The following is a 27,332-nucleotide window of genomic DNA, read 5'->3' as shown; positions in this document are numbered from 1 at the left end:
TCAAAAATGTACAGCTATTATAAAGATAACGTAAACAAGCTCATTAGAGATAGTGATATGGTGTAATGGTAAGGGATCAGACTAGCATGTGAGAGGCATAGGTTCGAGTCTGTCTGTGTCATATTGAAGCTGAGGTACTGTACAATGAATCAATGTACAGCTATTATAAAGATAACGTAAACAAACTCATTAGAGAGAGTGATATGGTGTAATGGTAAGGGATCAGACTAGCATGTGAGTGGCATAGGTTCGGGTCTGTCTGTGTCATATTGAAGCTGAGGTACTGTACAATGAACTAAATCAATGTATAGTTATACAGATAACATAAACAAACATAAACTCATTAGAGTGATATGGTGTAATGGTAAGGGATCAGACTAGCATGTGAGAGGCATAGGTTCGAGTCTGTCTGTGACATATTGAAGCTGAGGTACTGTACAATGAACTAAATCAATGTATAGTTATACAGATAACATAAACAAACATAAACTCATTAGAGTGATATGGTGTATAGGTGAGGGATCAGACTAGCATGTGAGAGGCATAGGTTCGAGTCTGTCTGTGACATATTGAAGCTGAGGTACTGTACAATGAACTAAATCAATGTATAGTTATACAGATAACATAAACAAACATAAACTCATTAGAGTGATATGGTGTATAGGTGAGGGATCAGACTAGCATGTGAGAGGCATAGGTTCGTGTCTGTCTGTGTCATATTGAAACAGAGGTACTGTTTAATGTAAATTTATAGTATAATAAAGATGACAAACAAACATTCAATAAACTCACTAGAGAGAGTGATATGGTGTAATGGTATGGGATCACATTAGCATGTGAGAGACCATGGGTTCGAGTCTGTCTGTGCCTTATTGATTGTATCGCTGAAATACTTTACTTTTGTTGTACCTTAACCTTATTAAAAAATCCGGGTAGGCATTGCACTGCTGTGAAAGTTTTGAAATTATAAAATGTGTATACATAGCATTTATTATGGTTCATATCTATTTCATACTACAGACATTTTACACATGAAAGTACATATTATTATGAACAATGAGCCATACATGCTATGAGCAAAAATACATTTCTAGCAATGCATTATGTTTCATCATCACAAACACTGAATGTCTTTTGACATAGAACACATTACAAGATATCTCAAATGAGTGCAATTATTGGCCAAAGTGTGCATAAACTTAATATTTTCTTTTCATATAATTCTCCATAGTTTTTATCCATGAATATCCATTCAATATCATTTTTGTTTGTATTTGTTTTATATTGTTTAGGCTCATGATATAAGGTTGCTTCTTCAACAATCTGAAAATCGAATAGAAAATTACCTTGATGAAAAAAAGCAGTCCATGCAGGAAAAAAAACAATTGGAAGAAAAATACAGCGAGAAACAAACTCGTCTGCAAGAAATGGAAGCGCGGTAAGCTAAGGATAAAATATGTAATGTAACATATATCTAATTGTTCACAATGGCTAGCCTTACGCAATACATTTGGTTAGAGATAACAATATAGACATTTTATTTCAATAGATATCTTTAAATTTCAGGATACATTAAAATATAAATACTGTTAAATAAATAAGGTGAAAATACAATTGAAAATGATAATAGAATAAAAAATGTTTAAATTTAATTTATTTTTAAGAATGAAATTGGTTTTTTTGTAGGTGATAAAAATTGAACTTTTCTCATAACCTAATTTGCCTATTATGTATGGTATTAGATTGGCATATAATTTTTCTTCAAGTATTGTTAAATATGGGTGGATTCAGGAGTGTTAAAAGAAGAAGCGCTTACAAATAAGTGATATAATATTAATAAAGGAGTTTAAAATTTAATTTTAGTTAAGGAAGGGTGTGTCCCTAGCTTGTGCCCAAAAACACTTAAAATTAATTAAAAACATGAACAATTATCTATTTGTTTGCAGATTGCAATCAGTGGGAAATGAATTAAATACAGAAAGAGATGAACATTCTAATTTAAGAGATGTACATGAAATATTAAAAAAGCATGCCGACGGTTTGCAAGGACAATTAGAAAAGTGAGTGTATTCCTTATATTCTTTACATTTATAACACACTAATATGACACTTGGATTAATTGAGTTGGTTATTGTGTGTTTTATAACATACTGTACCTGAGTGTATCTTTGCGATTTGATTTGTTAATTTCGTATTACATTCCATTCACTATTTATTTTTCACACACGTGAGTGTATCCTGACATATTTAACCTGGCAAAGCCAAGCAGTCAATTGTTCATAAAATATTCTCACTATTTAACTCATAAACATTCATTATTGTAACATTCCATTGGTTTTAGTTATATTGAATGCTTCTATTGAACAGCAAGTTTTTTTTTTGATTGAAGACCATAATGAAAAACAGGTTTACCTTTTCTGAGAAGCGCTCAGACTACTGGCATATAACATTTATCAGATCTTGTGAATCTAGCAATCAGCATTGGAGCAATCAGAGTCGTATGACACTGATTAGTTACAAAAGTTTCATTTAATCTTTTTCAATTGGAAAAATCCTGATTACTAGTAAGTGCAGTACATAAACGGACACACACAACATATTACCTTAATTGGCACTCACTGGAATATTTTATGTCAATATCATTATGTTTTTTTAAGTTTACATGCATGTCATTGTCAAAAACACATTTGATATGCGTGTAATGTTTTTTTTTTGTATATTTTTTAATGGATATAGGAACATTTTTAATGATTTTATATATTTATTTTTAGATAAACATCTTTTTTTTAAACTTCAATCTCTTTGATTGCAGTAAAGTTTTATTCGTATTCATAGAAAAAAATAAAAACTTGCATCTATGCATTTTATTTATTGAATGACATTATATTCTCAATTCAATCATTACTGTAAATCCACTTGTTTGATAATGTCAATATAATACTTGAAGATATTATTTATAGAAAGTTGACTATAACATGATTGAAAGTTCACAAAGGTCATAACACAACAATGCAGTATATTATGGCAGGTTGTAGCCGATTTTTAATTGCAAATTTTACTAATACGTGCACTATATTATTACTCGGTCTTTTGTAATCTATTCAGAGACGAATTTCACCACTTTTAATCAACTTCACTTGACATATTACGTGTAATCTATGTCAGCATTTCTAAAATAGATGAGTTGTCTAAACCTGCTAAGCTAATTGGCTCAAGAGATTGATGCCTCTTTCAGTCATTTTATTCTGCATTTCAATTTTATTAAGCCTTTAGATAGAAAGCTGTAAAAAAATAGATTTATGATTTTTTGACATGCAATATTTAAATCTGGGAATATTTTCGCTAGTGTATCAATAAGCATAATGCTACAACACAACCCATATTACTATGCATTTATCAATTGATGCAGCAAAAAAATACAATACAAAACTATGTTTCCGAAATTTAAACTTTATGGTTTTCGAAAGTCAGACTTTTGGTCCCACTAGAGACACAACGTAGGATTTAGACGCAACAGCAAGCAATTTGACCAATTATCAACCAACAGTGTGAATAATCCATCGCTTGTGATTGGTCAAATCACTTTGCGCTTACGCTTTGCATTTTTAAATAAAAATAAGAATTATACTGTAATACTATGTTTTACTTAAATGTTTTTAGTTTGCTGGTTTTATTGATTATAACTTGTTAACAGCCTGCAATGAACATTGAATACAATCTGTCACTAATAATACTGTAGAGTATTATAAATCAATTAATTTCATTACTATTACAGTACTACAGTAGCTAAGTGCAACATGCATGTTGTTAAACCTTATAGCACCAGATGGCATCACACTTACATTCCTTATACAAATAAACATTCGGAGTCACTCCGTAATTAAATTACTCTAAATTAAATTAAAATTAAATTAATTTAAATTATTCAATTCAAGCCTAAATAATTAGCATGTAGTATCCGCAATGAAAAAGAAATCAATATAATAGCATAATTCATAATAATTTACTAAAACTAAAATTTCATATAACCATGGAGAAATAACTAATTATTAAAGCCCCCCCCCCCCTCCCCTTAAAAATTCTGTTGTCCTAAGCCTGACTGACAAAAAAATGTTATCAATATTATAATAACATAATTATTTGAGGCGAATTTGTATGCATAAGCAATTGTTAATAGCACCCTCAATTTTCAGTAATTGTGTCCAGAATTACTTGTTTAACCACAAAATAGGCAAAAAACCTCAAATAAATGTAAAAAGAAATTGACTGATCTTGTTTTTAAATTGAGTACATGGTCAACATGATAGTTGATACTGATATTTTTTTAGATCTTATTTAATTTGATTATTTTAATATTTTGTTTCAAATTTTATTTAAAGTTAGATAACATTCAACCAACTATAAATAAAATGTTATTTAAGTGATTTATTGTATTTTGTATTACCTAAGACTAGCAACATAAATTGTTAAATTTCAAATCAATAAACTGTAACTTCCCCCATAATTTTGGAAATAGATGATTGATTATTGCTATAAATAACGATACTCTACATAAATCCAGGTTGTTATTTGATTCATTATCATTAACTAGATGGTACGCTCGCTTCGCTCGCGTACCATCTAGTTCGTGCCCACAGATGGTTCTCGAATACATAGTAATTTCAGCGTAAAAAAACTGGCGATTTCAAATGTACGTACGGCAGGACTATAAAACATTGTCTTTTACAGAAACAAATAAATAGACACAGTGATTTATGTAGTCAACCAAAATTAGCACCTAGAAATTGTCACAAATGAGTCCAAATTTGTTATTTGGACTCATTTAAACAAACCCAATTTTGTATCTATTAGAGTTTAGGGTTTTGTATCTAACATTAGAGTTGAGCGTTGGGGATGAGGATAGGTACAAAGAGGAACAATTTTTTAATATATTCTTTATATTAAATGGTTCTTTAATATATTTCTTTATTATCCACTCTCAGTTGTTTTGTGACTGTGTAATTTGGTAGTAGTCACTCTCATACTGTAGGCCTACATTTAAAAGTAACACATCCAAATGCCAACTTCAAGTCAATGGCTACCAGATGTCTCTGTGAGACGGTTATTTGAACCAGTACCAGTACCAGTACCAGTAACGAAATATTTTTTTATAGGCCTATAAATAATATACCACTAAATAGAGTAAAACATTTCCGATTTAATACTTTATTAAAACTGTCACTGTCTCATGGTCGATTGAAATAGTAAAGTACATTTAAAGACCACTAATACGTTTATATTTTTGTAATTATTAATTAATACAAACGTTGAGAAACAACCGACAGTAATAAAGTATTATATTATTATGTGTTTAATCTAAAAGTAGGGGCTACCCACACTCACAGTGATAAAGTTTATTAGTATATTTGTTTATATTATATTTAACAGTACCAACACACTTTTGATTCAAATGGCGATCAAAAGTGGTTAATACCTATTTGCAGTATTGTACAGCATTACAATACTATTTCTGTTTATTCTCCAAGGGTCTATAAATTTACCTACTTGTGTTAAACCATGGAGGTATGCAAGTATGGTTAAACCAAATAATTTGGAATGTTCCATTCATTGCAAATCAATACATTTGCATAAACGTATATTAAATCTATCAAAATAGTATTTTTTAAAGAAAATCGGCCTGTCTTCAACATTATGATACTGTACTCGAGCTGTTCAACCGGTTTTCAGCTATTAAAAACAATTATCGTAGGAGGAGATAGGAAAATGCGAAGCCTCCTCGCATTTTTGTGGCGGGTATTTTTCAAGATGGACATCCATTAGACAGTGTATACCACGATCGGAAAACACCCCTACTTGGGGCAAATCTTTGAACCTAAATTCGTTTTAATCGTCAATAACTAATTATCGAACTCAATTTAATTAGTAAACAGGGTTACATCAGGCGGTTAAAATCAGTACCGAAAGTACGAACCAACTTTATATACCATCGAGTAAACATTCTAGAAATAACGCGCGATTTACCGAATTTTGCCCTTACGTAAATTTATATATAGAAGCAAACCAGACTGTTTGTCATACATATACACATCTTCTTGCTGTATCAGCATGTCCTTATTACAATTCAACTTTGAACCATTGCTGTGTGTGAATATTTTTTGTGAACATTTATTCAAAAGATTCTACGTTGTAATTACTTTTGTTATTCTTTAACCTGCAGTACAATTATTTAGCAAACATTTTGAGTACCTGCTAATGTCATAATCAATACCGCATTACAAAAGCATGTTTAAGCTGTTGTAATGTTTAAGAATAAGTAGTGACTTTGTTGTAGTGACTGCCTTTTTAAAACTACATTGAACAAACTCAAATCATACATGTTATTGTAGTAAAAATTGCAAAAATAATATATTTACTGCAGTAACTGCCTTAAAATAATTTTTTCATGATCCTTAAAAGAAACTGTAATTAATAACAACGAAGCAATTCATTTGTCAACCATGAACTGTTGATATCATCAGGCTGCTTTAAATTCCTCTTGTAATTTGGAAACTAAACTAAAAATATTGTTTTCTATGATCATGGTATGACAGAGTGATAAAAACCTATGTTGAGGAAAGAAATGAATGGAATATAAATAAAAGCATGGTATTAATTTAAAAAAATTAAAACCATATACCAGATACTGACTGCTTAGTTACAGTAATGTAGAGGTGTACAGTATTGAGATCCTCCAAGGGAAAATTTGTTTATATTTAATATATAATCTTTATAATACAGTACAGTATCTCTCACCGTGAAATTATTTGTGCCATTTACTAAACATTCATTATTTGTATAGAATTTTTTTTGGGTGATTATATTTTCCCAAATCCCATTGCACTAAGGGAAAATATAGTCGCGAGGTAATATTTTGGAACAGCACAAACCAATCAGGCATTTAGTTTTACAATTTTTTTTCAAGAAATACAAATTAATACTGTCTAGGTTGGATTTTGACTTACGAACATAAATGAAAAAAAATCAAGATTTTTATATGCTAATTTTTTAGTCATTTCTATAATCAGTGGGCGGGGTGCGAGATTTGTGGCAGCCATAAAAAGAAAAATGTTGATGCTTTAATATCTAGTATAATAATGTCCTGAAACAGATTTAAGCAAGGCAATCTAACAGGATGCTGAGCTCTGGCGATCAAATGGATCTGTGGCTGCAACACGTTCAGTCCCCACACCACACATTACACTGCACGCCGCAGAGAATATGTTCATAGTACAGTACTGTTGGTATATGTTGCAGCCAGACATACAGTAAGATCAAAGTGTCCTGTTTTTAGATTGCCTTTATTTATTCAAAATGATACAAATACAATACACCCACTTAAATCTTAAAATATGACTTTAAATTGGATTCAAACGTCTGAAAACACGTATTAATCACACCTACTCTTGGATTTGTTTAGCACTTCTGTCACTAAATGAGGAATTTACTGAATTATTTTGTAATATCTAGTTTCATTTTAAAGTGCTGTCTCTTTAATATTTAATGTGATGTTTAATATTGTTTAAGCTTGTTCCTTCTATGAACTTAACTAATCGTATCATGTTTTATTAAATGCTTTATGAAAAGATTAATTTATTAAAAGACGAACACAAGAACTCAAGAATAGATTTTTTATAATCTATAAATTTTGATTTTCATTCCATAAATTTCCATAAGAAACTAAGAGTCCTATTTGGGATACTGCTTGTTCATTACGGTATTCAATGCATGTTAATGTGGTATCTAATTTTAATAAGATGTTTCTATTTTTATAGCAATTTTAACTAATTTTTATTTATTTGTAATACAATTCATTTCAGTCCTTGACTGTCGTTTTGCAATATATTTTTATATACCGAATAAATAAATAAATAAATAAATGTTGCATTAAAAGAAAATACTGAATGAAATATTATCACAAGAGACATTATAAGCCTATCTCATAGAGGTACTGTACAAGTATATTCTGTACAAAAATAATATGTACTGTAATATGTTATTGTTTGCTACTTTTAAACCCCTTTGTCATAATTGCATCCTCAGGCCTATATTAAAAAATGTTTGGCCATTTCATTTTATGTACCGTACATGCTTGCTTGTGATAATCCTGTTTTTCACACTTTATATTACTTTTACTTTTTTTAATATAATTGTTGAAAAATAAAAAATACTCAAATACAATAAATATGTCGGTGTTTACAAATTATAACAGTATAAATAAATACATGTGTTTCATATAAAAGACAATGACATATATTTTGTGTTAATAATAAATGTATTGCCATGCTGACGAATTTACACGCACATTTAAAGTTCCTTGCCATGTTGTAGCTGGCTATTGTCCAACATTCATATATTTGACTTTGATCCGCACTGCTTCTGCCTAATGCACAAAATATTGAATAAAGACTTAATTACTAATTCCCTAACAAGATTTGGAACTTGAGATGTGTTCAATAATTTTTAATAACAAGAATAATGAGTGTATTTGCATCATAACTACAGCTTGACAGTGTTGAGTTGTTGATTTACAACCCTTAATGAGATTTAAACATCAATAGTTTCATACACATTAATGGCACATGCCATTTGTAAATGCAAATATTGCCTGATGTATGAAATAATATATTTTGATGGTAATTGTAAACTTAAGGCAGTACTCAAATGGTTAAAGTAAAGAATTTCAAATTTATTTCTGAATATTTTTATGCCAATTTAAAGGAAAATCTTTTAGTTTATCATGTGTGGATATAGTCATATACAGTACAACCTATTCAGGGGACACAGCTATACTAGAGAAGCAAACTGTTGTTTCAACTTATATTATAACTAATATTTTGTTTTTGGACGCATGTCTGTATCTTGGAGTACTGTATGTCACTGTAAATAATTATAAATACAAACTAGAGGGTACTCCGAGAGTACAAACCTCCGCCTACTGTAAAATTCCCCTACATAAAATTCCCCCCGAAAATGTTTTTTTTTTACATTTTTTTTATTAGTTCTAAAGTGTAAATAGGCTAACTGCACACTACAAAGTTGAGGATGAGAGTTTGGTGTAATGGTTATGTATCCAGCCTCTCACAGTTAAGGTCCCTTGTTCAAGTCCCGCTGAGAGTTTTTTAAAATTTTTTTATTTTTTTTTTTTTTTGTGGACCTTGATCTTTAACCCTGACCCTTCAAAATGTAACAAAAATTATATGATGAGTCATTGATCATTGTGGCTAAGTTTGGTGAGAATCGGATAAAAACTGTGGTCTCTAGGCAGTAATATAGTTTTTTGTTAGTTGTGACCTTGACCTATGACCTTTCCCCCTCAAATTCGAACTCCGAGCTTTTTGGGCATAGATCATTGTGTCCAAATTTGGTTAGAATCGGATAACAACTGTGGCCTCCAGGCTGTTCACAGACACACACAAACACACACACACACACACACACACCCACACACACAAACATACAGGGGTGAAAACATAACCTTGGCGGAGGTAATAAATACTGTAGGGGCCGTCCTTAATTAAGATTATTTTTAACTAGCCCATTTTGAAAAGTACAGTAAACCAGTTTTTATACCTGCCCGATTTTAATTTTTGCTGGTCATCATTTTTAAAACATTAAAGTTTATGTAAAAAGTTGACTGGCCAATGGACCAGTACCTGTGAGATTTATTATTGACTATTGGTCAGCGAACCCAGGTGCTAAATTTAACTATGAAATAAATTTAGTTAGGATTCAAATGGGAATCTCTTGTCACCACCCACTCCACTGCCCTGGATGGTTTTATAGCTAAACTTTATCCCTAGGTAAATACCATTGTTGTGTTTTTTTTTAACACTTAAAAATGAAAATCCGCCTTCAGAAATAGTTAATTCTATGTTTGTTCATTTATGTGAAATTCAAATTTTGATGGCTGTTTTATTTATGATGAAATTTTTACTGAGATTGTTTATGAAATCAAATACACTGTAGTTCTGAAAAATTATTTTGTGCAAAAGAAACATATTGTTTTGGATATAGCAAAACTGAAAATACTGTAGGCTAGTAAATACTGTACTTAATGATAGGAAATATGATATTGTGTGTAATTGTTGAATATTTTGTTGTGGTTATTATGTACAGTAAAAAATGTTGGGAAATTCCAAAATTAGGAAGTTTTAGTTACAAATTTCGATAAAATCAAACAAGCTGTGAATTCTTTTGTTGTATTTTATAAAGCAAAATATGTCGGTAAATTCTCAAATCAGCAAGTTTTACAATTTAGCTGAAACTACTGTGGATAGAGTGTTGTTTTGATATTTGTTTTTGTGTCATTTTGTTAAAGGAGTGTATTGAAGTGGAAACCAAATAATGCACGGGGAAATTCCAGAATTAGCGAGTTTTTCAGTACATTGCACTCATGAGATCGAAATGATTTTTTTACACAAACCATTACAATATTGAAAATCATTTATGATTATAATGTACTGTAGTATAATATTTATATTAAAATATTTTGACCAATTATTTGTTAAATACAGTAGGTCAGTCTGGCTTTCAACATGGAAATATTCTTCCCATTCAATTAATACAACATTAATTTGTTATAACCCCCCAAACTAGTTTGACAAAAAAAGTGTGATGTGTTCAAATATGGTAGTAATATGACATAATCATGTCCATATATGGGCATTGTTTGTTTGTTTGTTTTATCTTTATACTGGGTGACCTCTTCAGTCAAAGACTGATCTCCCAGAGGGCCCAGTTGGTGATCAGTGGCTGTGATGTACTAGTACACCGGGGTAACCCCCTACTCGTCTCGAAAGATGTACTAGGTTCTTTAAAGTGCACACGAGCAAGTTGTGTACACTGGACCTACGGTTTATGGGTCATTCCATGTCAAATCACCCAAAAAAAACCAAAATTTACACCTCACCATCTCAGATTTTGATCAAATTTGAAATATATGGTAATCACTATGAAAAATTCCAAAATTTCAAATTTTATTCAAATCTGACAAACCGTTAAAAAGTTACGGGCAATTTAAAATGGCCGAAAATCGTTAAAAAGAGCAAAATATCGCGAGACTGTCGATTTTAAAACGTGAATATTTTCAAAACTACTAGTCCGATTTTAATGAAACAAGTAACAAATTAATGGCCATTTAAGGAGGATTCCAAATCTGCAATCAGAATTAACTCTTATAAATTTCACTTAAAATGTTCTATTGACCTATAATTTGACCTTTGCCATGACCTTGTGGAACAAAAATTATAATGTTTAAATATTAATTTTTATATTTTCACACTTCTTGCCTGTAAAATGTTAGATAAAGCTAAGATGTCTTTTGTACCAGTTCTATTTTATAGGCTTTCAAAATTGCACATCAAACAAATTCTATGTGAAAAACAGCATTTAACATGTTTAATCAGTTATATTTTACATTGCCTCTATAAATGTTTTATTGAAAGATATCATTCCTGTTGAAAGTAGTCAATATTGCATCTTCTTCTTGTTTTGATATACTGTAAATTCCTACTTGATGATGATGTTAGTGATGGTGCATCAATAAGACATAGGTCACTTGATTCTTCAATCCATCAGCTTTATCTGGCCAATGGACATTTTTTGAAGGACCAGGATGATGCATAAATGATTTAAAGTACTGTTTAGTCACCAAATTCAGCTGAAATGACATCCAGCACCATCCCAATCCACCACACACCATCATACAAACACGCCACAAAATGATTTTGAGAAATTGCATATTGTGGAACTTCTCGTGCAAATGTAGTAGATGTTGATGGGCAGCTTGTTACGTTTACTTTCCTTGGTTCATCTTTTTGTGCACTTGTATACCATAAGAGAACCATCTTGTTGCGGTACAAATCTGTGCAGTTGAAGGGTGCCTTTGATGGTTTTGGCTTCAGAAAATCGAGATTTCAGTCGAGCTACAGATTCTTTAATTTCTTCGGATGAAATTTCAATTTATTCCACATTTATTTAGTCATCAATTACAAGATAATTGCAATACAACTGATAACAAGGATCCTGCATAAAAAAGCTGTAGCTTTGTTTTTTTGTAGGACCCTTTTACATAGAACAATATAAGTAAATAGAAAGGTAAAACAGTCATTTCCCATAAATGAAAAAAAATGATACCAGGAATGTTTTCAACACAGAAATTAAACATGTCTATTGATGTTAGTAGTTGATTATGATATGGACGTTTTAGACTCTTTTTGGTTAACAGTCGTTGTAATGTCCCCCCAATTCCATCGCATTCACTTTTCCCATGTGATGTGGCGAAAAAGTTCCACTCGGCATTTAAATCAAAATCATGTTTGTGATTGCATAGATTGATAAAATTGGACTTATTTTTATATTGACCTGCGCATCCATCGGTAAAGTAGTGAACCTTCTTTATTCGTAAAATTTACCCTTCAAATGATTTAAAACAACTTTTTGGAAAGTCCACACTGTTGTTGAGTGTATTGCAATTAGATAAATTTCCATCCACCTCACATCTGTATGCTACAAATGGATGCAGTGTTGCCTGTTTGTTTTTCCAGTGAAAGCTTTTTATTTCATCTTGGATGACAAAAGCGTAATTTTCAGCAAAATCATCTCCTGCAAAGGATAAATGACCCCTGAGCTTCAGCAACAGTAACTGGTGCCTTGTTAGCTTCATTTGGTCAGCTAGCTCATCACCGCATTCTTCAATACTTTTTCACCGTTATTAATGTTGTGCGGTCTGTTGTTACCCATTGCTTGTTGTACAGTATTCTACTTCATCAATATCCTCCTGGTATATCAATTAACACATAGATTGATACAAAACACAAACCCAGACAACATGATATAACTATATCTTCTAAATGAGGTAAAAGACATCTTAGCATTTTACATATGTTATAAATACCACTTTATAGTTTTAAAAAAAAGTAATGACATTAAAAAAATATACGTTCCACAAGGTCAAACCGGGGGTCATTTTATATATCAAAAGGTCAAATATATTTTAAGACATTCTACTACAATTCTGATAACAAATTTGGAATATTTGGGGCATTTCCTTTCCCATACTGTTTATTTTTTTTTAATTGGACTTGTAGTTCTTGTTTTATGGTCTTTTGAAAATTGGCGGCCGCACCCATTTTTACGGTTTTTTGCGTTTTTTCCACAATTTGTCCAGCCCGTAACTTTTAATCTGTTTTTCTGAATTACGTAAAATTTTATATTTAAGCTTTTTTTAGGCTAATAACCACCTGTACCAATTTTCATTAAAATCCGAGTCAGTAGGGTGTTTACCATTGGGTGATCTGACATGGAATGACCCTTATAGTCCTTATCCGAGAAGACTCGTTCTACCACCAGAACCATGGAGTGAGTGAGCCTCGAACCCCTGCCGATGTTATGGCTACGTGATTACGGTTCCACTGTCTTAACCGCTCGGCCACTCACTCACGCATCACATTATTTTTTCAAATTAAATTTGATAATATACACAGAGCTGGAAAGTAAAATTGTATTCAAATATTTTCCTTCCATACTTTATTCAATGTCAAAGTCAAGAGCTTTTAAAAGGCAGATCTCCAATTTAGGCCACTGAAATTATAGATACACATCTACACTGGTTTGGTTTTTCTTATAAAAAATGCTGACATTAAATAGAATTGTATTAGGCAGCAATAGAGTTAGTACTTAATGCAACATGATACAAAATTAACCAATCAGATGTTAAGGATACATGCAGTGTATTTATACTCGACTATAATATTAAGTATAATTTTGTAATTACTTTCTAGTGCCAAACTTTGCATAAAAGAGCTGGAAGACGATTACAGTAGTTTAGAGAAGGAAAAAGATGACCAGGAAATGGCGATCGACCAACTTTGTCAAGAAATATCAAAAAGCACAAAATCAAACAAAGATTTCAAACAACAAGTAAGACTTAAAATTTTTCCAATTAAATTTGTTTTATTTTTTCTACGACCTCAACGTGACCTCTTCAGCCTTTAACGCTACTACAAATTATTGAAGGTTATCTTCAGTTGGTTAATTTTGTCGAGTCAATGGCGCCGCTCTTATGCGAATAACAAACGTCCCAATAACTAGATAGCTTGTTCCATAATATCTCTATGCTTGTTCGTAGATGTATGATCTGGTAAAGACCTAATTAACTTAATGATGACAGATTCTCAGATTGTTTATTAGTCCATTTTTAATTAGTTAATTAGATTAAATTGGAAGTTAGTGAGCATAAAATGTTAATAATCTATAAACAATATAAATTAATTAAATATACTTAATACAAATTTGGCAAGACAGCATTTTAAAAAGATAGTGTAATTATTTAAATATTATTATATAGTGAAATAGGTATGAGAAATGTTGAAATTGAACAAACACTGTACTAAGAAAAATGTAATTTTAACAATATTTTAAAATAGTTTGATCATAGCCACAATTTAAACAAAACAAATTTATAGTTTTTACTCATGTTATTATTTTTATTTAAAAAACAGCGCTGTGATTACTGTATATAAATTACAGTTTGGCATGGTTTGAAAGCCTTTTGAGCACAGTGTTTTAAGATCTGTGCATTAAGCTCTGTCTACACTTTATGTGACAAAAAGGTGTGGTGTGCCCAAATATGGCAGTGATATGCTTAAATATGGTAGTGATATGACATCATCATGTCCATAATATGGGCACATCACATTTTTTGTCACAAAGTTGATAATGTAGACAGAGCTTTACAAGTAAATACTGTTAGTATTTTAGTATTTTGGAGAGGTTGAAAACAAAATTGTTATTTATAATACTGTATTAAATACTTCAATATAATTCTTTAAAAAAAATGTATTTTTAGTTATACTTTGTACTTGAACTAAGAAAATGAGTTTTATTCATGCAGAACTATTAGCATGTAAAACCTTGATAATGTGATCTATGAGATTAACATCTTAATCCCAGTTAATCAATCATGCTTATCTTAAATCCTAAAGGGATTATCTTCTTCAAATAAAATTGAATAAATTAATAACTAATTTGTAATTGATGGTTATAGTACTTTAATTCTTCCTTAATTTAGGGTGTCCCTTGAATAGGGGTATATGGATACATGACCCCTTGTTCATTCTTCCTTAATTTAGGGTGTCCCTTGAATAGGGGTATATGTTCATTTCAAGTGTCCTGTAATGGATGTCCCCCTACATCATTCTTTTCAGAACTACACATGTGATGTACTGTAAACTTTATATCAACATGTGGATTTTTGCCATGCAGACCTTTAAATTTATCTATATATAAATTTACGTAAGGGCAAAATTCGGTAAATCGCGCGTTATTTCTAGAATGTTTACTCGATGGTATATAAAGTTGGTTAGAATCTCGGTACTGATTTTAACCACCTGATGTAACCCTGTTTACTAATTAAATTGAGTTAGATAATTAGTTATTGACAATTAAAACGAATTTAGGTTCAACGATTTGCCCCAAATAGGGGTGTTTTTCGATCGTGCTATACACTGTCTAATGGATGTCCGTCTTGAAAAATACCCACAGACAATAATACGAGGATGTTTCGCATTTTCCTATCTCCTCCTACGATAATTGTTTTTAATGGCTGAAAACCGGTTGAACAGCTCGAGTACAGCATCATAATGTTGAAGACAGGCCGCTTTTCTTTAAAAAATACTATTTTGATAGATTTAATATATGTTTATACAAATGTATTGATTTGCGATGAATGGAACATTCCAATCTCTGTTCCACAAGTGTCTATTCCCTCAGGCGTCGTAAAGGCAAGTACTGTATACTCATAACAGAAATTTGATCCATTTTTTTTTCAATCTGTGCTGCAGAGGTTGGATATAATTTTTTTTAAACGGATAATGAGCTAGCGTTTTCAGTCGCAGTATATTATGTAAAACATCTTTATTGCATTTAAACCACCCACATCATCACCCTTCCCTCACTGGCATGAGTAGCGTTGTAAAGCCAGTACAGGATAGGCCTACGGTGCATCACATCCCCTAAACGCAGAACAACTTTGGTGGGTAGGGTAAGAACGGGGGTAAAAACCAACTTAAGTATGAATTGGCTCTAAGGGCGCGTTTATACAACACGCTATTACACGCATATTCTACACGCCTACGAAAAGTGTGTTGTATAACAACAAAGAGATTCCGTGTAATGAGATTTTAATTGCAAAAAAGGCTACTTGGCTGAATCCTAAAATTTGGTGGATTCCCGGTCGCCGTTACCGTGTTGGAAGTGTCCTCAGGGTATATTTTGACCTCTCGTTAAAACAGGTCGTAATATCAATCATTGCTAACAAGATTGGGCCCATTTATTGCTGCTTCGCTGCCAGCAATCATCCTCCTACCACGTCTTACGCCTAGCCTAGTGGGGCCAACTCGTAGTGGTAGTAGGCCTCTATCGTTTCCCACTCCAAACAGAATTAAAAAAATAACATCGCAAAAATGGCATCTTCTTCCATAGTGTCGGGCATAGTGTATAGATGAAACAATGAAACCCTTAAAATAACTTTTATTAATTTAAATGAACCGAGAACAAAATAAACAACAATGCAAACGTGAACGAATACAATATAATGAAAATGGTAAAAACCGCGCGAATACATCGGACAGCGAGGAGGCGACGATGATTGTTGACAACTCAGACAATTCAAGCGCGATCAACGATTTGACCTTTTATCCTAGCATGCACTGCGTGTTGATGAAACTTCCGGTATAACACGGTATCGTGATTTCTAGTATAACAGCAAACGTTAAGGTGGGTTGACCTCGGTCCGAACAACACGCTAAAAATTAAAGCCGTGTTCAAATTTAGGGTGTTGTATAAACACGACCTAAGAAACAATTGAAAACCATTAGGCCTACTAATTAAGTTGAGTTAGATAATTTCATATTTATTGACGATTAAATCGAAATTATGATTTTCCTCGAATAAAGGTGGTTTTCACAAATTGTTTTACATTATATAAACATACACGTCGTAGTGATGTATCGTTACATGTACTGTACTATTTCAATCGACTTGGACGGTGATAGTTTCAACAAAGTATTACATAGCAATGTTTTACTGTGTTTAGTGGTATATTATTTGTAAAACATGAAAACAATTAATATTTCGTTACTAAATGGATAAAGAATATATTTAATATATTTAAAAATTGTTCCTCTTTGCACCCATCCTCTTCCCCATCCCTCACCCCTAATGTTACATACAAAACACAAATTAAGTTTGTTTAAATTTGACTTAAACAATTGGTCTCATTTTGTGACAAGTTTCTCTTTCGGAAGTACTGTAATTCTCAGGGTGCTAATTTTAGTTGAGTACATAAATCATTGTCTATTTATTCGTTCCTGTAAACGACATTATTATTATTATTATTGTACGTACATTTGAAATCGCCAGTTTTTTAACGCTGAAATTATTATGTATTCGAGAACCATCTCATAAATCATTGTCTATTTATTCGTTCCTGTAAACGACATTATTATTATTATTATTGTACGTACATTTGAAATCGCCAGTTTTTTAACGCTGAAATTATTATGTATTCGAGAACCATCTGTGGGCACGACCTAGATGGTACGCGAGCGAAGCGAGCGTACCATCTAGTTTTTACAATTACTGCAGTAATTGCAGCAGAATAATTTTGACATGGTCCCAATACTGTACAACCAATATTGTAATAATTTAATGTTTTTTATTTTAGGTTACTGCATTGGAATCAAAGATAAAGACACTTAAAAAAGTCATTGCAGAAAAGGAAGCAGATGTAGTGAACTTAACTACAGAACTACAAAAACATGACGAAATTCAAAATATGATTCATAAGTTAACCGGTGCTAAGAAATAAATGTTATTAAATGTAATGTAATCTTATTAAATTCCTAAATACAATTACTGTATGTAGTGACATTTTTTTTATTCAAGAAGTGTCGCTTCACAGAGATTATATACAGTAAAAACATTTTGAATAAATTTTCCCCCTAATAGGGGTGCCGGTACATATTCCCCCTTGTTCGTTTAATTATACTTGTGTCCCTTGAATAGAGGTTGCCTGTAGCATTGTAACATATTGCCTCTTGTTCGTTTCACAGGAAACTGTGCTCTTAATGGGAGTGTACTTTGAATGGAGGTGTACCTTGAATAAGGGTGTTCCTTGAATGGAAGTGTCCCTTGAATAGGAGTGTCCCTTGAATGGGTTTGCTTGGTAATTTAGAACCAATTTTCGCATCCTTCTATCAATCTACTTTAAAATATCAGCAAAGCAATTAAAAAGGAAAGCTTTTTAATTCATTGACATTGATAATGCCGAGTTACAATTTATTTATAAAAATGCATGTAACATTACAGTTATATTTTGTAAATGATAATTCAGATTTATTGTTTAAAAAAAATAATTTATGATATTTTTGTATTGAAATGTCTATACAGTACAACTCGAGCCCTAAAGGACATTTTCAGAACTGAAGAAAGTGTTTTGAATAGGGGTTGGCTGTGGTGTTAAAAGATATAATTGTGACACTTGTTTGTGTTCATTTTTACTGGAAAGTGTCCCCTGAATAGAGGTTGTTCCTCGTTAATAGGGATTTCCCAAACAACATGCGATATGTCTATATTTTAGGCAATAGTAGTAGGTAATATAATTTGTCTGAATTTTTGTTTTTCAAGTGTCTCAATTTTTGTTTTTCAATTTTCTAGGCAGTGTGACTGTTTAAATTAGATTAAAATGTTTATGTATTAACTCTAGTACAAAATAATCAATTTATAGGTGATGACATTTAAGTATAGTGGATGATCATACCTTTATCAGGCTGTGTTGGTGTAAAACCAAACACCCAAGTTCCTACTTAATGATGTGACACGCTTCACTAAGTACAAAGCTTATCACACAGCAAGAGAACATAAGGTACAGTAGCCAGGTAATAGCTATCAATAATTATCCTGATATATTTTTTGTACATAGAACAAACTTTGTATGTTGAGGTATGATATTGTATCCGATACTTCATGGGAATTTTATGCTGAAAATATTAAAATAATATCATCTGCAAGCACACATTTATCTGAAATGAATAAGTTTTCACACAGTTTCAAAACACACATTCTTTTTCTAAATCTTTCGCCGTTAAGGCCAATTCACACAGACGAGCATTAACGGTAAGTGGAAAACCGTGTAGCTTGTCGCACATACAGTAGAATCTGTATCTATCTTGATCGGAATCAGTCATAAGGAATAACATAGATTTAATATCTGTGTTACCGTTACCGCTCGTGTGTGTAAATTGGCCTTAACAAAGTTTCGTTGCCGTTATTTTCCAGAATTTTGTCGTCGTTATTTTTAAATATGACGGCATTATTTGTTACTGTTATTTTTCACTATTTCGTTGCTGTAATATTTTTCAATATTTTCGTCGCCGTTATTTTTCAATGTTTGCGTCGCCGTTATTTTTCAATGTTTTCGTCGCCGTTATTTTTCAATATTCTTTCGCCGTTATTTTTTCAATAATATATCGCCGTTATTTTCAATATTTTCGTCGCCGTTATTTTTGAAATAATATATCGCCGTTATTTTCAATATTTTCGTCGCCGTTATTTTTTCAATAATCTATCGCCGTTATTTTCAATATTTTCGTCGGCGTAATTTTTCACTAATTTGTCGCCGTTATTTTTTACAATTTTCGTCGTCGTTATTTTTCAATGTTTTAGTCGCTGTTATTTGTCATAAATTTCGACGCCGTTACTTTAAAAACTGTCAACATTATTCTTAAATATTTTTGTCGTCGTTTATATAATATAAGCTATATTTACAGAAATTTTGCAAAAAAAAAATGATTTAAACTAACTAATCTAACTAACTAAAACTAACTTAGATTTAATGAAAACAAATTTACGTAATCGAAAGTGTCATGTTACATGTCGATTATTATTATTCTGCCTTGCATTTATGAATAATGTATTGATTTTTATAAATATGATTTTTATATCGTGGAAAAGTCATGTTTTAAACTGATTGTGTTCGAGAATTCACTCCAGTCATAATGCAGAAATTGTAAAATGACATCGACTAGACTATATGAATTTTTCCATCACTGGTTTATTTTGTATTTTGCTATACAGTCTCAACGATTTGTAACATAAATCAAATCGCTGTACAGTAAGAACCCAACACAATCCAGGAGGAAACAAAACAAACTGTTCAAGGTTTGGCATGGCCATAGTGTTATTTTCCCCTCGTTCGATTTACCACAGTAGAACCCAACCCAGGAGGCGACCAAACAACATGGTCCCTGAAATAAGGCTTGACCATAGTGTTATTTTCCCCTCGTTCGATTTACCACAGTAGTACCCAACCCTGGAGGCGACCAAACAAACTGTTCCCTGAAATAAGGCTTGACCATAGTGTTATTTCCCCTCGTTCGATTTACCACAGTTGAACCCAACCCATATCACTGCCATATTTGGGCATGTCGCTACCATATTTGGGCATGTCGCTACCATATTTAGGCACATCACACTTGTGTTGTCAAACTAGTTTGATAGTGTAGACAGACCTGAAAAAAAAAGATTATTACATATACTCCAAGCTTTAGTGATGTGTATAGTCCACGTGCAAGAAAATAAAATACACCATACATCATCATGACCAGACAATTACTTATCGGCACATTGGTTTTAAAGCATGAATATATTGACTGTCATTACAGTATAATTTTCCAACCAAATCATATACAGTAATTGTGTTTCAATACTCGTCATTTTCGTGATTTTTTTTTTGTAAGCAGCCATAACAACGAGTAAAGTTATTTTCGTTCCACACATCAATGTTCTATATTACTAGTTGCGATTTGGCTGACGTCACTCTGTATTTACTTAATATTTAGTCTCCGAAATGGAATGTATCGTTAGATGGATGAAAATAGACTTAACGTTAGTCAATAACACTCAATCTAATGTCTGTATGGTTTTTTTTTATAAGTACTGTTTTGATTTTAGAACATTACGGCTCCTGTAATAGTTTTATTATTCACGTGCGTTCTAGTCAATTTTCCTTTAGATTCTATATGACCCTTCAATATCCGTACGATCTTGAGTATATATACTGTGTAGTAGGACATTTCCATTCCATGTTTAGTTGATTGTATTTCTAAATTACGTTTCTGACCGTTTTTTAAACACGAGTGACGTTTGATTGGATGCGTACACTTTAGAAAGCGATAAATCCACTGTTTAGAACACATCGGTTTTATTATTCTATAGAAAATATTTTCTATTTTTAAAGACGTCATTATCACTTTTCACTCATCTTTTCGGTAGAAACTGTTGATATTACAGATTATTTTATTATTAGTTTTTAAATATTCAGAAATCTCTTTTTATTTAAAATGTAAAGAGTATAGTATTTATTATTATTATTATACTATTAAAGTATACATCTTTAAATGTTGACTGTGTCAATACGATCTACTACTGATTAATCCAATATACCCCATTAGCGAACATTATGCCCTCCAACACTTATGATTCCTTCATCGTATTACTCTCATGTGCCATAGAAAAAAAAATGTCAAGATTATGTGATACAATAAATAATGCTAAATGAGATAGAATGATAGGCGGTAATCGCATTTAAGGAGATTACGTATCTGAAATCGTATACGTTTGAGTGCACTTAATGTAGTTGTATGATCCAATAACTCATCAATGTCTAACGAACTGGATTATGTTCTAAGGTATGTTGAGTGTCGGTATATCACGCGTATAACCCATTTGAACGTGCCACTGAACCTCGGCTTGGTACTAACGTGAAACTCATCCCATATTAAACTTAGGCCTACAGCAAATGTACTCTTATGTGATAAGTTAACTATTTCTGTGTACATATGCTGTTTACTATACGATTGCTCCCCACATGTTAGTCTGTATGCGAAAATCGTAATATTCGTGTGTAAACCGTTGTTTTAAATCAATTAGATCACAGACATTATGGGAAACCGTGCATAGTATGCGTAGAGTATAATGCTGTATATATTTATTTTATAAAATACTTGTATTTGAAATATATTTTTAAAGAATATTCCAATAATGTCACATAATAGTTTATTGGGTCGAAAAAAAATATTCACCTGAAAAAAACTAATAAAAACTGGGGAAAAAAAGGCAAATTGTCTGTCAGACAAACTAATCATTCTTCCCTGGTCAGACAATGTGTTTTTTCCTATGGAAGTTGAATAACTTGAATGGCCTATTGGAAGTCTGATTTTATACAAATACATCTTGCTTGCACAGAAACAAGTCACATGGTCATGTTGAGTGTTGTTGTGATGATGATCATTGTGTCAATGATTATGAATCGATTATAGCTCATCAGAATCAATCGTGATTCAGTTAACATTTAGACCAGTAGGATGTTATGACGGCATCATATGGCCATCTGAATTTTAAAATTGTTCATTTCATCACATTCAATAGAGCGTATATCACGTATCCGTTATTAATTTTCTCCCAAATTTTAATTATGTTATTGCCCAAACATTTTTTCTTTCAGACATAGGCCTATATAATTATTTTTCAGTTTGAAAAAGTTATTATATTTAAACTAAAACGTTTATAATGCTAATACCGTCAACTATTGACGCTTGTTGGACATGTAGAGATTGCCTTTTTGATCGTGCCTACGACTAAAGTATGCTGTTTGTACACTCGTCGTAGTGCAGCCTACTGTAGGCCAAGCTATAAATAACATGTGTATGTTACGATGCGTTGCGTGTAGCCTAACTCGTCACCGTGACGAGTTCAAATCTAGTTTGTGAGGACCGAATGGAAGTGCCATCGAATCAAAGGTGAATAAACAAATAAATAAACTTAAATAGGCCTGGTAACGCAACAGAAATAGAACTAACTCCCTCGTTACTTTTGTTACACAGAGCCATGATTTTAACCTTATCAGCTACAGAAACACCCTTTCATAGTCATGTTCCCACAGTGATATGATTGGTTGACCGATTTATTTATTTATCGATTATTGTATTTGCAAAATAACAAATAACAAAAATCTAGCATTACAAAAATTCATTGACCGTTAGCAAGCTTTGTGACGTCCATTATCAATAATATTATAAATAAAAAGTTGGGAGTAGTTGGAGCGCAGTTGCTCTTACGAACAAGAGTTGAAGATAGACGGGCCCGAAAAGTCAAATTTTTGCTGCAAGTTACAAGATTTTCAGGACAATAATAATTACGTAAGTTTGCAATTTATGTTATTTAAGACAACTTATAAACACTAATTCAGCTGTCAATTACAATTTTGTATGTAGAAAAATCGTACAGAGAAGTGAAATATTAGTAACCAATAAAAGTCCCTGGAAGCTCGTACTTTCAAGAACATAATATTTGTATTAATTTTTACAGGCACATATTTATGTGACTAAATATAAGATTTAAAAACATAAAACTAACATTTACGAAGCGCCTTTGGGAAATTTTTTCGACATAATACAATTATGTGAATTGATTCTATTGAGACATAAATATTTACAAACATAATAAACTTTTAAATAATTATTCAGGTACGCACATGTAATGTAGGTACAGAATTAATTCCTAATATTAATTCAATCAAAACATAATTATGTTAAGAATAATAATTGATTATTTCGTGGAGAGAATTCATTCTGTGTCAAATAAAATCATTTGTGTCGACACATTCTGTTTAGTCGAAATTCATTCTGTCTAAACAAAATTCTATGAATTCATTCAAACTGTGTGTGAAAAATTCGTTCTGTAGTCCACTCAAGCGTAGGACAGAACGTTTTGACATGCAAATTCGAAAGTTGAGTGTTTCGATTGACATTAGTTATAGCTATAATTTAACTCTTTTATACTTTTGCGCTTAGGCCTGGGACTTTAACTACCTGGGAGTACTCTAAAACAAACCGTTTCATGTAGCCTATAGTTTTAAATTTAAAAAGTACAAAATAAGTATAGGCCTAATCATTCAAAAGTACAATATTTTGTATTCAATATAAATATAAACTCATTCACCAGAACTCTATTTAGTTTTTCTGAACGTGTGGAAGGTTTTATTTCATTTTTATAATAAATAAAAACAACAATTTACTTCTAATCTTACCAGTCAGATAGTAAAATATATTATTACAGTATTTTCTTTTGGCAGTGTCACGATATATTTGGTCAACACCATGGAACCGATGAATTTACAAGATATTAACTTTCATGCTAATTGGGAACTTGAAAATAGAAGTCAATCATTTAAATCCTTAAAACAATCTATTGAACACCAGGAGGATAAGAAATCGTTCGTCATAGAAGCTCTTTTATTCGAAAGCTACTTATACATGTCAGATTTTAATGGAAACGATAAGAAGGATATTGCAAAAGCGAAAGAAAAAAATGAGGAAGCATTTTGGGCCATAACAGACTTAGATACAACTGAATCAATCAAAGATGGTTATAAATCAATACATTTGGCATTAAAGTGTTGGTTTACGACTAATCAAATAGAACAGGAAATCATCTACAAAGAACTCAAATATCTGCTTACAACATATCAGGATATGGAAGAAGAGGACAAAAACAAGTTTCAAGCAAGTGTTCATGCGACTAAAGGCTTCGCGCTGTCTATGTTGTTATTTTCTAGGTACGAAGAAAGTGAGACTGAGCTCAAACTAGCAACAGAGAAATGCCCAGAAAATGTCGAGTGGAGGTTTATGCTTGGACTCATAACATGGCGAAGAAAAAAATTAAATATGCATAAGTCCCAGGGGTCTGATGGAATGAAGGGTGTTAAAGAAATCATGAAGAACGTCTTGCAACTAGATGCTGATCATGCCTATGCCAAGACGATACTAGCTGATATACACAGAAGAAAATATGAACAAGAGGTTATGAACCGTACATCATCCGAACAAGATGTTGGCCACAGTCTTGTATTTGAAGATGAGGATGATTCTCGTGTACAACAAATAATGAAGCTACTCACGGAAGCAAAACAAAACGCTTTTGGACCAGCCATATTAAGTCGCATAGCTAACTGTTATATCCAAATGGGTGTTTGTAGATGCAGAAGAGTGGAAGGAAACAAGAAGAATTGCAGTGAGCCTAAAGATTCAATATACTTTGAAGAAGCTCGTAAAGTTATTGAATATGCGAAGCAAAATTGCAATGAATCATCGCGTATCGTTTTTCAAGAGGCGCTTCTTTACCGGAGAATGAACGACGCAAACAACCAATTGAAGTGTCTTGACAATGTAATTAGACTGGACCCATATTATGCCAGAGCCAAACTATCGAAGGCACGTGTCTTGGCTTTTTTGGAAGACCATGAGGCTGTGACTGCTGTTTATAAAAGTATATTATCTGATTTTAAACACGATCCATTTGTATTGTTTGACGCAAACCGAGACTATTCATATTATCTTATATTGAGAAAACAATTTAACGATGCAGTGTCCAGAAAACAAGATTGTTTAGATATTGCTCTTCAGTCATTCGTAAAGAACAGTGGAAATGGATCCATCGAATTCATAGATGAGCAAGAGAGTGAGGTTGATGTGATTATTAAGTACTTAAAAAGATGTTTTGAAATCGAAAGTTTGCAAGGTCAAAATAAAGTAGCATCTATGCTAAAAAATGCAGAGCTACATGAAAAGATATGTGACTTTAAGAAAGCTTGTTGTTATTATAAGGCGGCATTTTCTCATTGTGCCTGTAGTTTTAAAAGTGAGACATGTATGCCTTAAAATAATGTGCGTCACCCTTTTATGGACCCAGTTGTAGCCAAGATTTTTTGTTACCAATCAGAATCAGCATTATTTACTTCCATTTGTGTGGGTTCGGTTTCCACATTTCCTTTCTCAATCTTTTTGTCCCATCCACTCTATAGTAATTATCGATGGTTAAGCTCTAGAAGGCGATTTAGGGTAAGAACGAAACGCTTCCTTCTTTTATTCCACATTAAATTATGCTACATTAAATTATGCTCTTTAATCAACTAAGTTAGGCTAATTAATGGTTTATCAGAGTATTGTATTTCTCAAATATTATTATCTTTTTCTGTGTTACTAACTTTAACTAAATTTACGCAATTGTATTTAAAACAAATAAAATGAACTATGCACATTTTAAAATGCTGATGCTGCTGTTACCAATGGAAATCATTTTTTAAAAATGGCTCATTAGGACCACTACATATTAGTTTTTTTATTAGTTTTATTAGTGTTTTATTAAATCTTTAAATGACTGGACCGAATAATTATATAATTCCAGTTACGATAACATGTTAAACATGTATACTTAAAATTCGTTACAGTAAATTGATGAGTAACACAAATATTTAAAAAATTAAAAAAAAAAAGTAAAATAAATTAGTAAATAGATAATTAAATAAGTTGAAAATTGTGTAGAAAGAATAGTCTTCAATTCAGTCTTCAATAACATGAAACAATATCGATCATAAGTCATCGTCGCCATCAACACCTTCATCATGCAACTATTACCGGTCATCCGTGAGATGCAAGTGAACGGTACATATTAAACACGAACTTAAAACTGGATTAGGCCTACTATCTTGAAATAAGTGTAAGAAAGTTACAAGCACCGCTCAAAATATTGTTTAAACTAACTTCATCCAGATTTTAAATCATCCTTTATGAACTTTTAGCTTTTAAGATTTTAGCTGTGACTGTTTTGAGTCCGAAAAAAAAGTTACCATATAATTACTGACCGGCTAATGCCTCTGTTGACATAAATTAGATTATTCTTTTTTTTAAACTTTGATATAATTATGTCAATAATGTTTATTATTAATCATATTGCTTTCTTATTTTATGCTTTTATGCGGAATGAATTAAAATGGTGAAGGTAGAATACAGTATCTTGAATTTCGTTCTTTAGTTTCTTTTTCATGAACACAAACTAATAGCAGAGTATGTTCTTTACGTTGCGGCAGACATTTCTCTTTCTAGTTGGAACAAAGCTTTATAAAATTAGGTGGGCATATAGCTCCATTGTGATAACCAATCGCCAAAATGAGTCCTGACAAATGTCATAAGAACATTGGATAGAAAAACAGATTACTATAGGCCTACAGTATGTCATGATGCAATAACAGTAAAACGTTCAAGTGCATTACGTCGATTTGAAGCTAGCCATAAAGAAATGTTGTAACCATTCGGATATTTAAAGTTATTTCATATTCATACGGACAAAGTTTCATAATGTTCTTTTTACAAGTTTTAGAGAAAATCTGTACAGAA

General features: G+C 31.8%; 2 protein-coding genes across 3 annotated transcripts in view; both read left to right on the top strand.

Moving 5' to 3' along the window:
- Positions 1 to 19,468, top strand: part of LOC140040103 (protein CIP2A homolog) — a 35,403-nt gene extending 15,935 nt beyond the window's left edge. The window contains exons 18-22 of one of the 2 annotated variants that reach the window (XR_011842689.1): positions 1,293 to 1,438; positions 1,947 to 2,060; positions 13,821 to 13,959; positions 17,765 to 18,265; positions 18,827 to 19,468. Coding sequence is in view for 1 of the 2 variants with exons in the window: in XM_072085783.1 (XP_071941884.1) it covers positions 1,293 to 1,438; positions 1,947 to 2,060; positions 13,821 to 13,959; positions 17,765 to 17,908 (543 nt within the window). In the remaining variant the exon portion in view is untranslated. Of the gene's footprint in view, positions 1 to 1,292; positions 1,439 to 1,946; positions 2,061 to 13,820; positions 13,960 to 17,764 lie in introns of both variants that reach the window. The other variant, XM_072085783.1, reaches the window with a different exon arrangement.
- A 3,752-nt stretch (positions 19,469 to 23,220) lies between these two features.
- Positions 23,221 to 27,332, top strand: LOC140040100 (uncharacterized). The gene is made up of 2 exons (XM_072085780.1): positions 23,221 to 23,297; positions 24,233 to 27,332. The coding sequence occupies exon 2, from the start codon at positions 24,258 to 24,260 to the stop codon at positions 25,815 to 25,817; it is 1,560 nt and encodes a 519-aa protein (XP_071941881.1). The 5' UTR covers positions 23,221 to 23,297; positions 24,233 to 24,257; the 3' UTR covers positions 25,818 to 27,332.

This window comes from Antedon mediterranea, chromosome 2 (assembly GCF_964355755.1).
Source record: "Antedon mediterranea chromosome 2, ecAntMedi1.1, whole genome shotgun sequence".
Classification (NCBI taxonomy): domain Eukaryota; kingdom Metazoa; phylum Echinodermata; class Crinoidea; order Comatulida; family Antedonidae; genus Antedon; species Antedon mediterranea.
The sequence above is the reverse complement of the archived record's forward strand: the minus strand, read 5'-3'. Positions and strand labels throughout refer to the sequence as shown.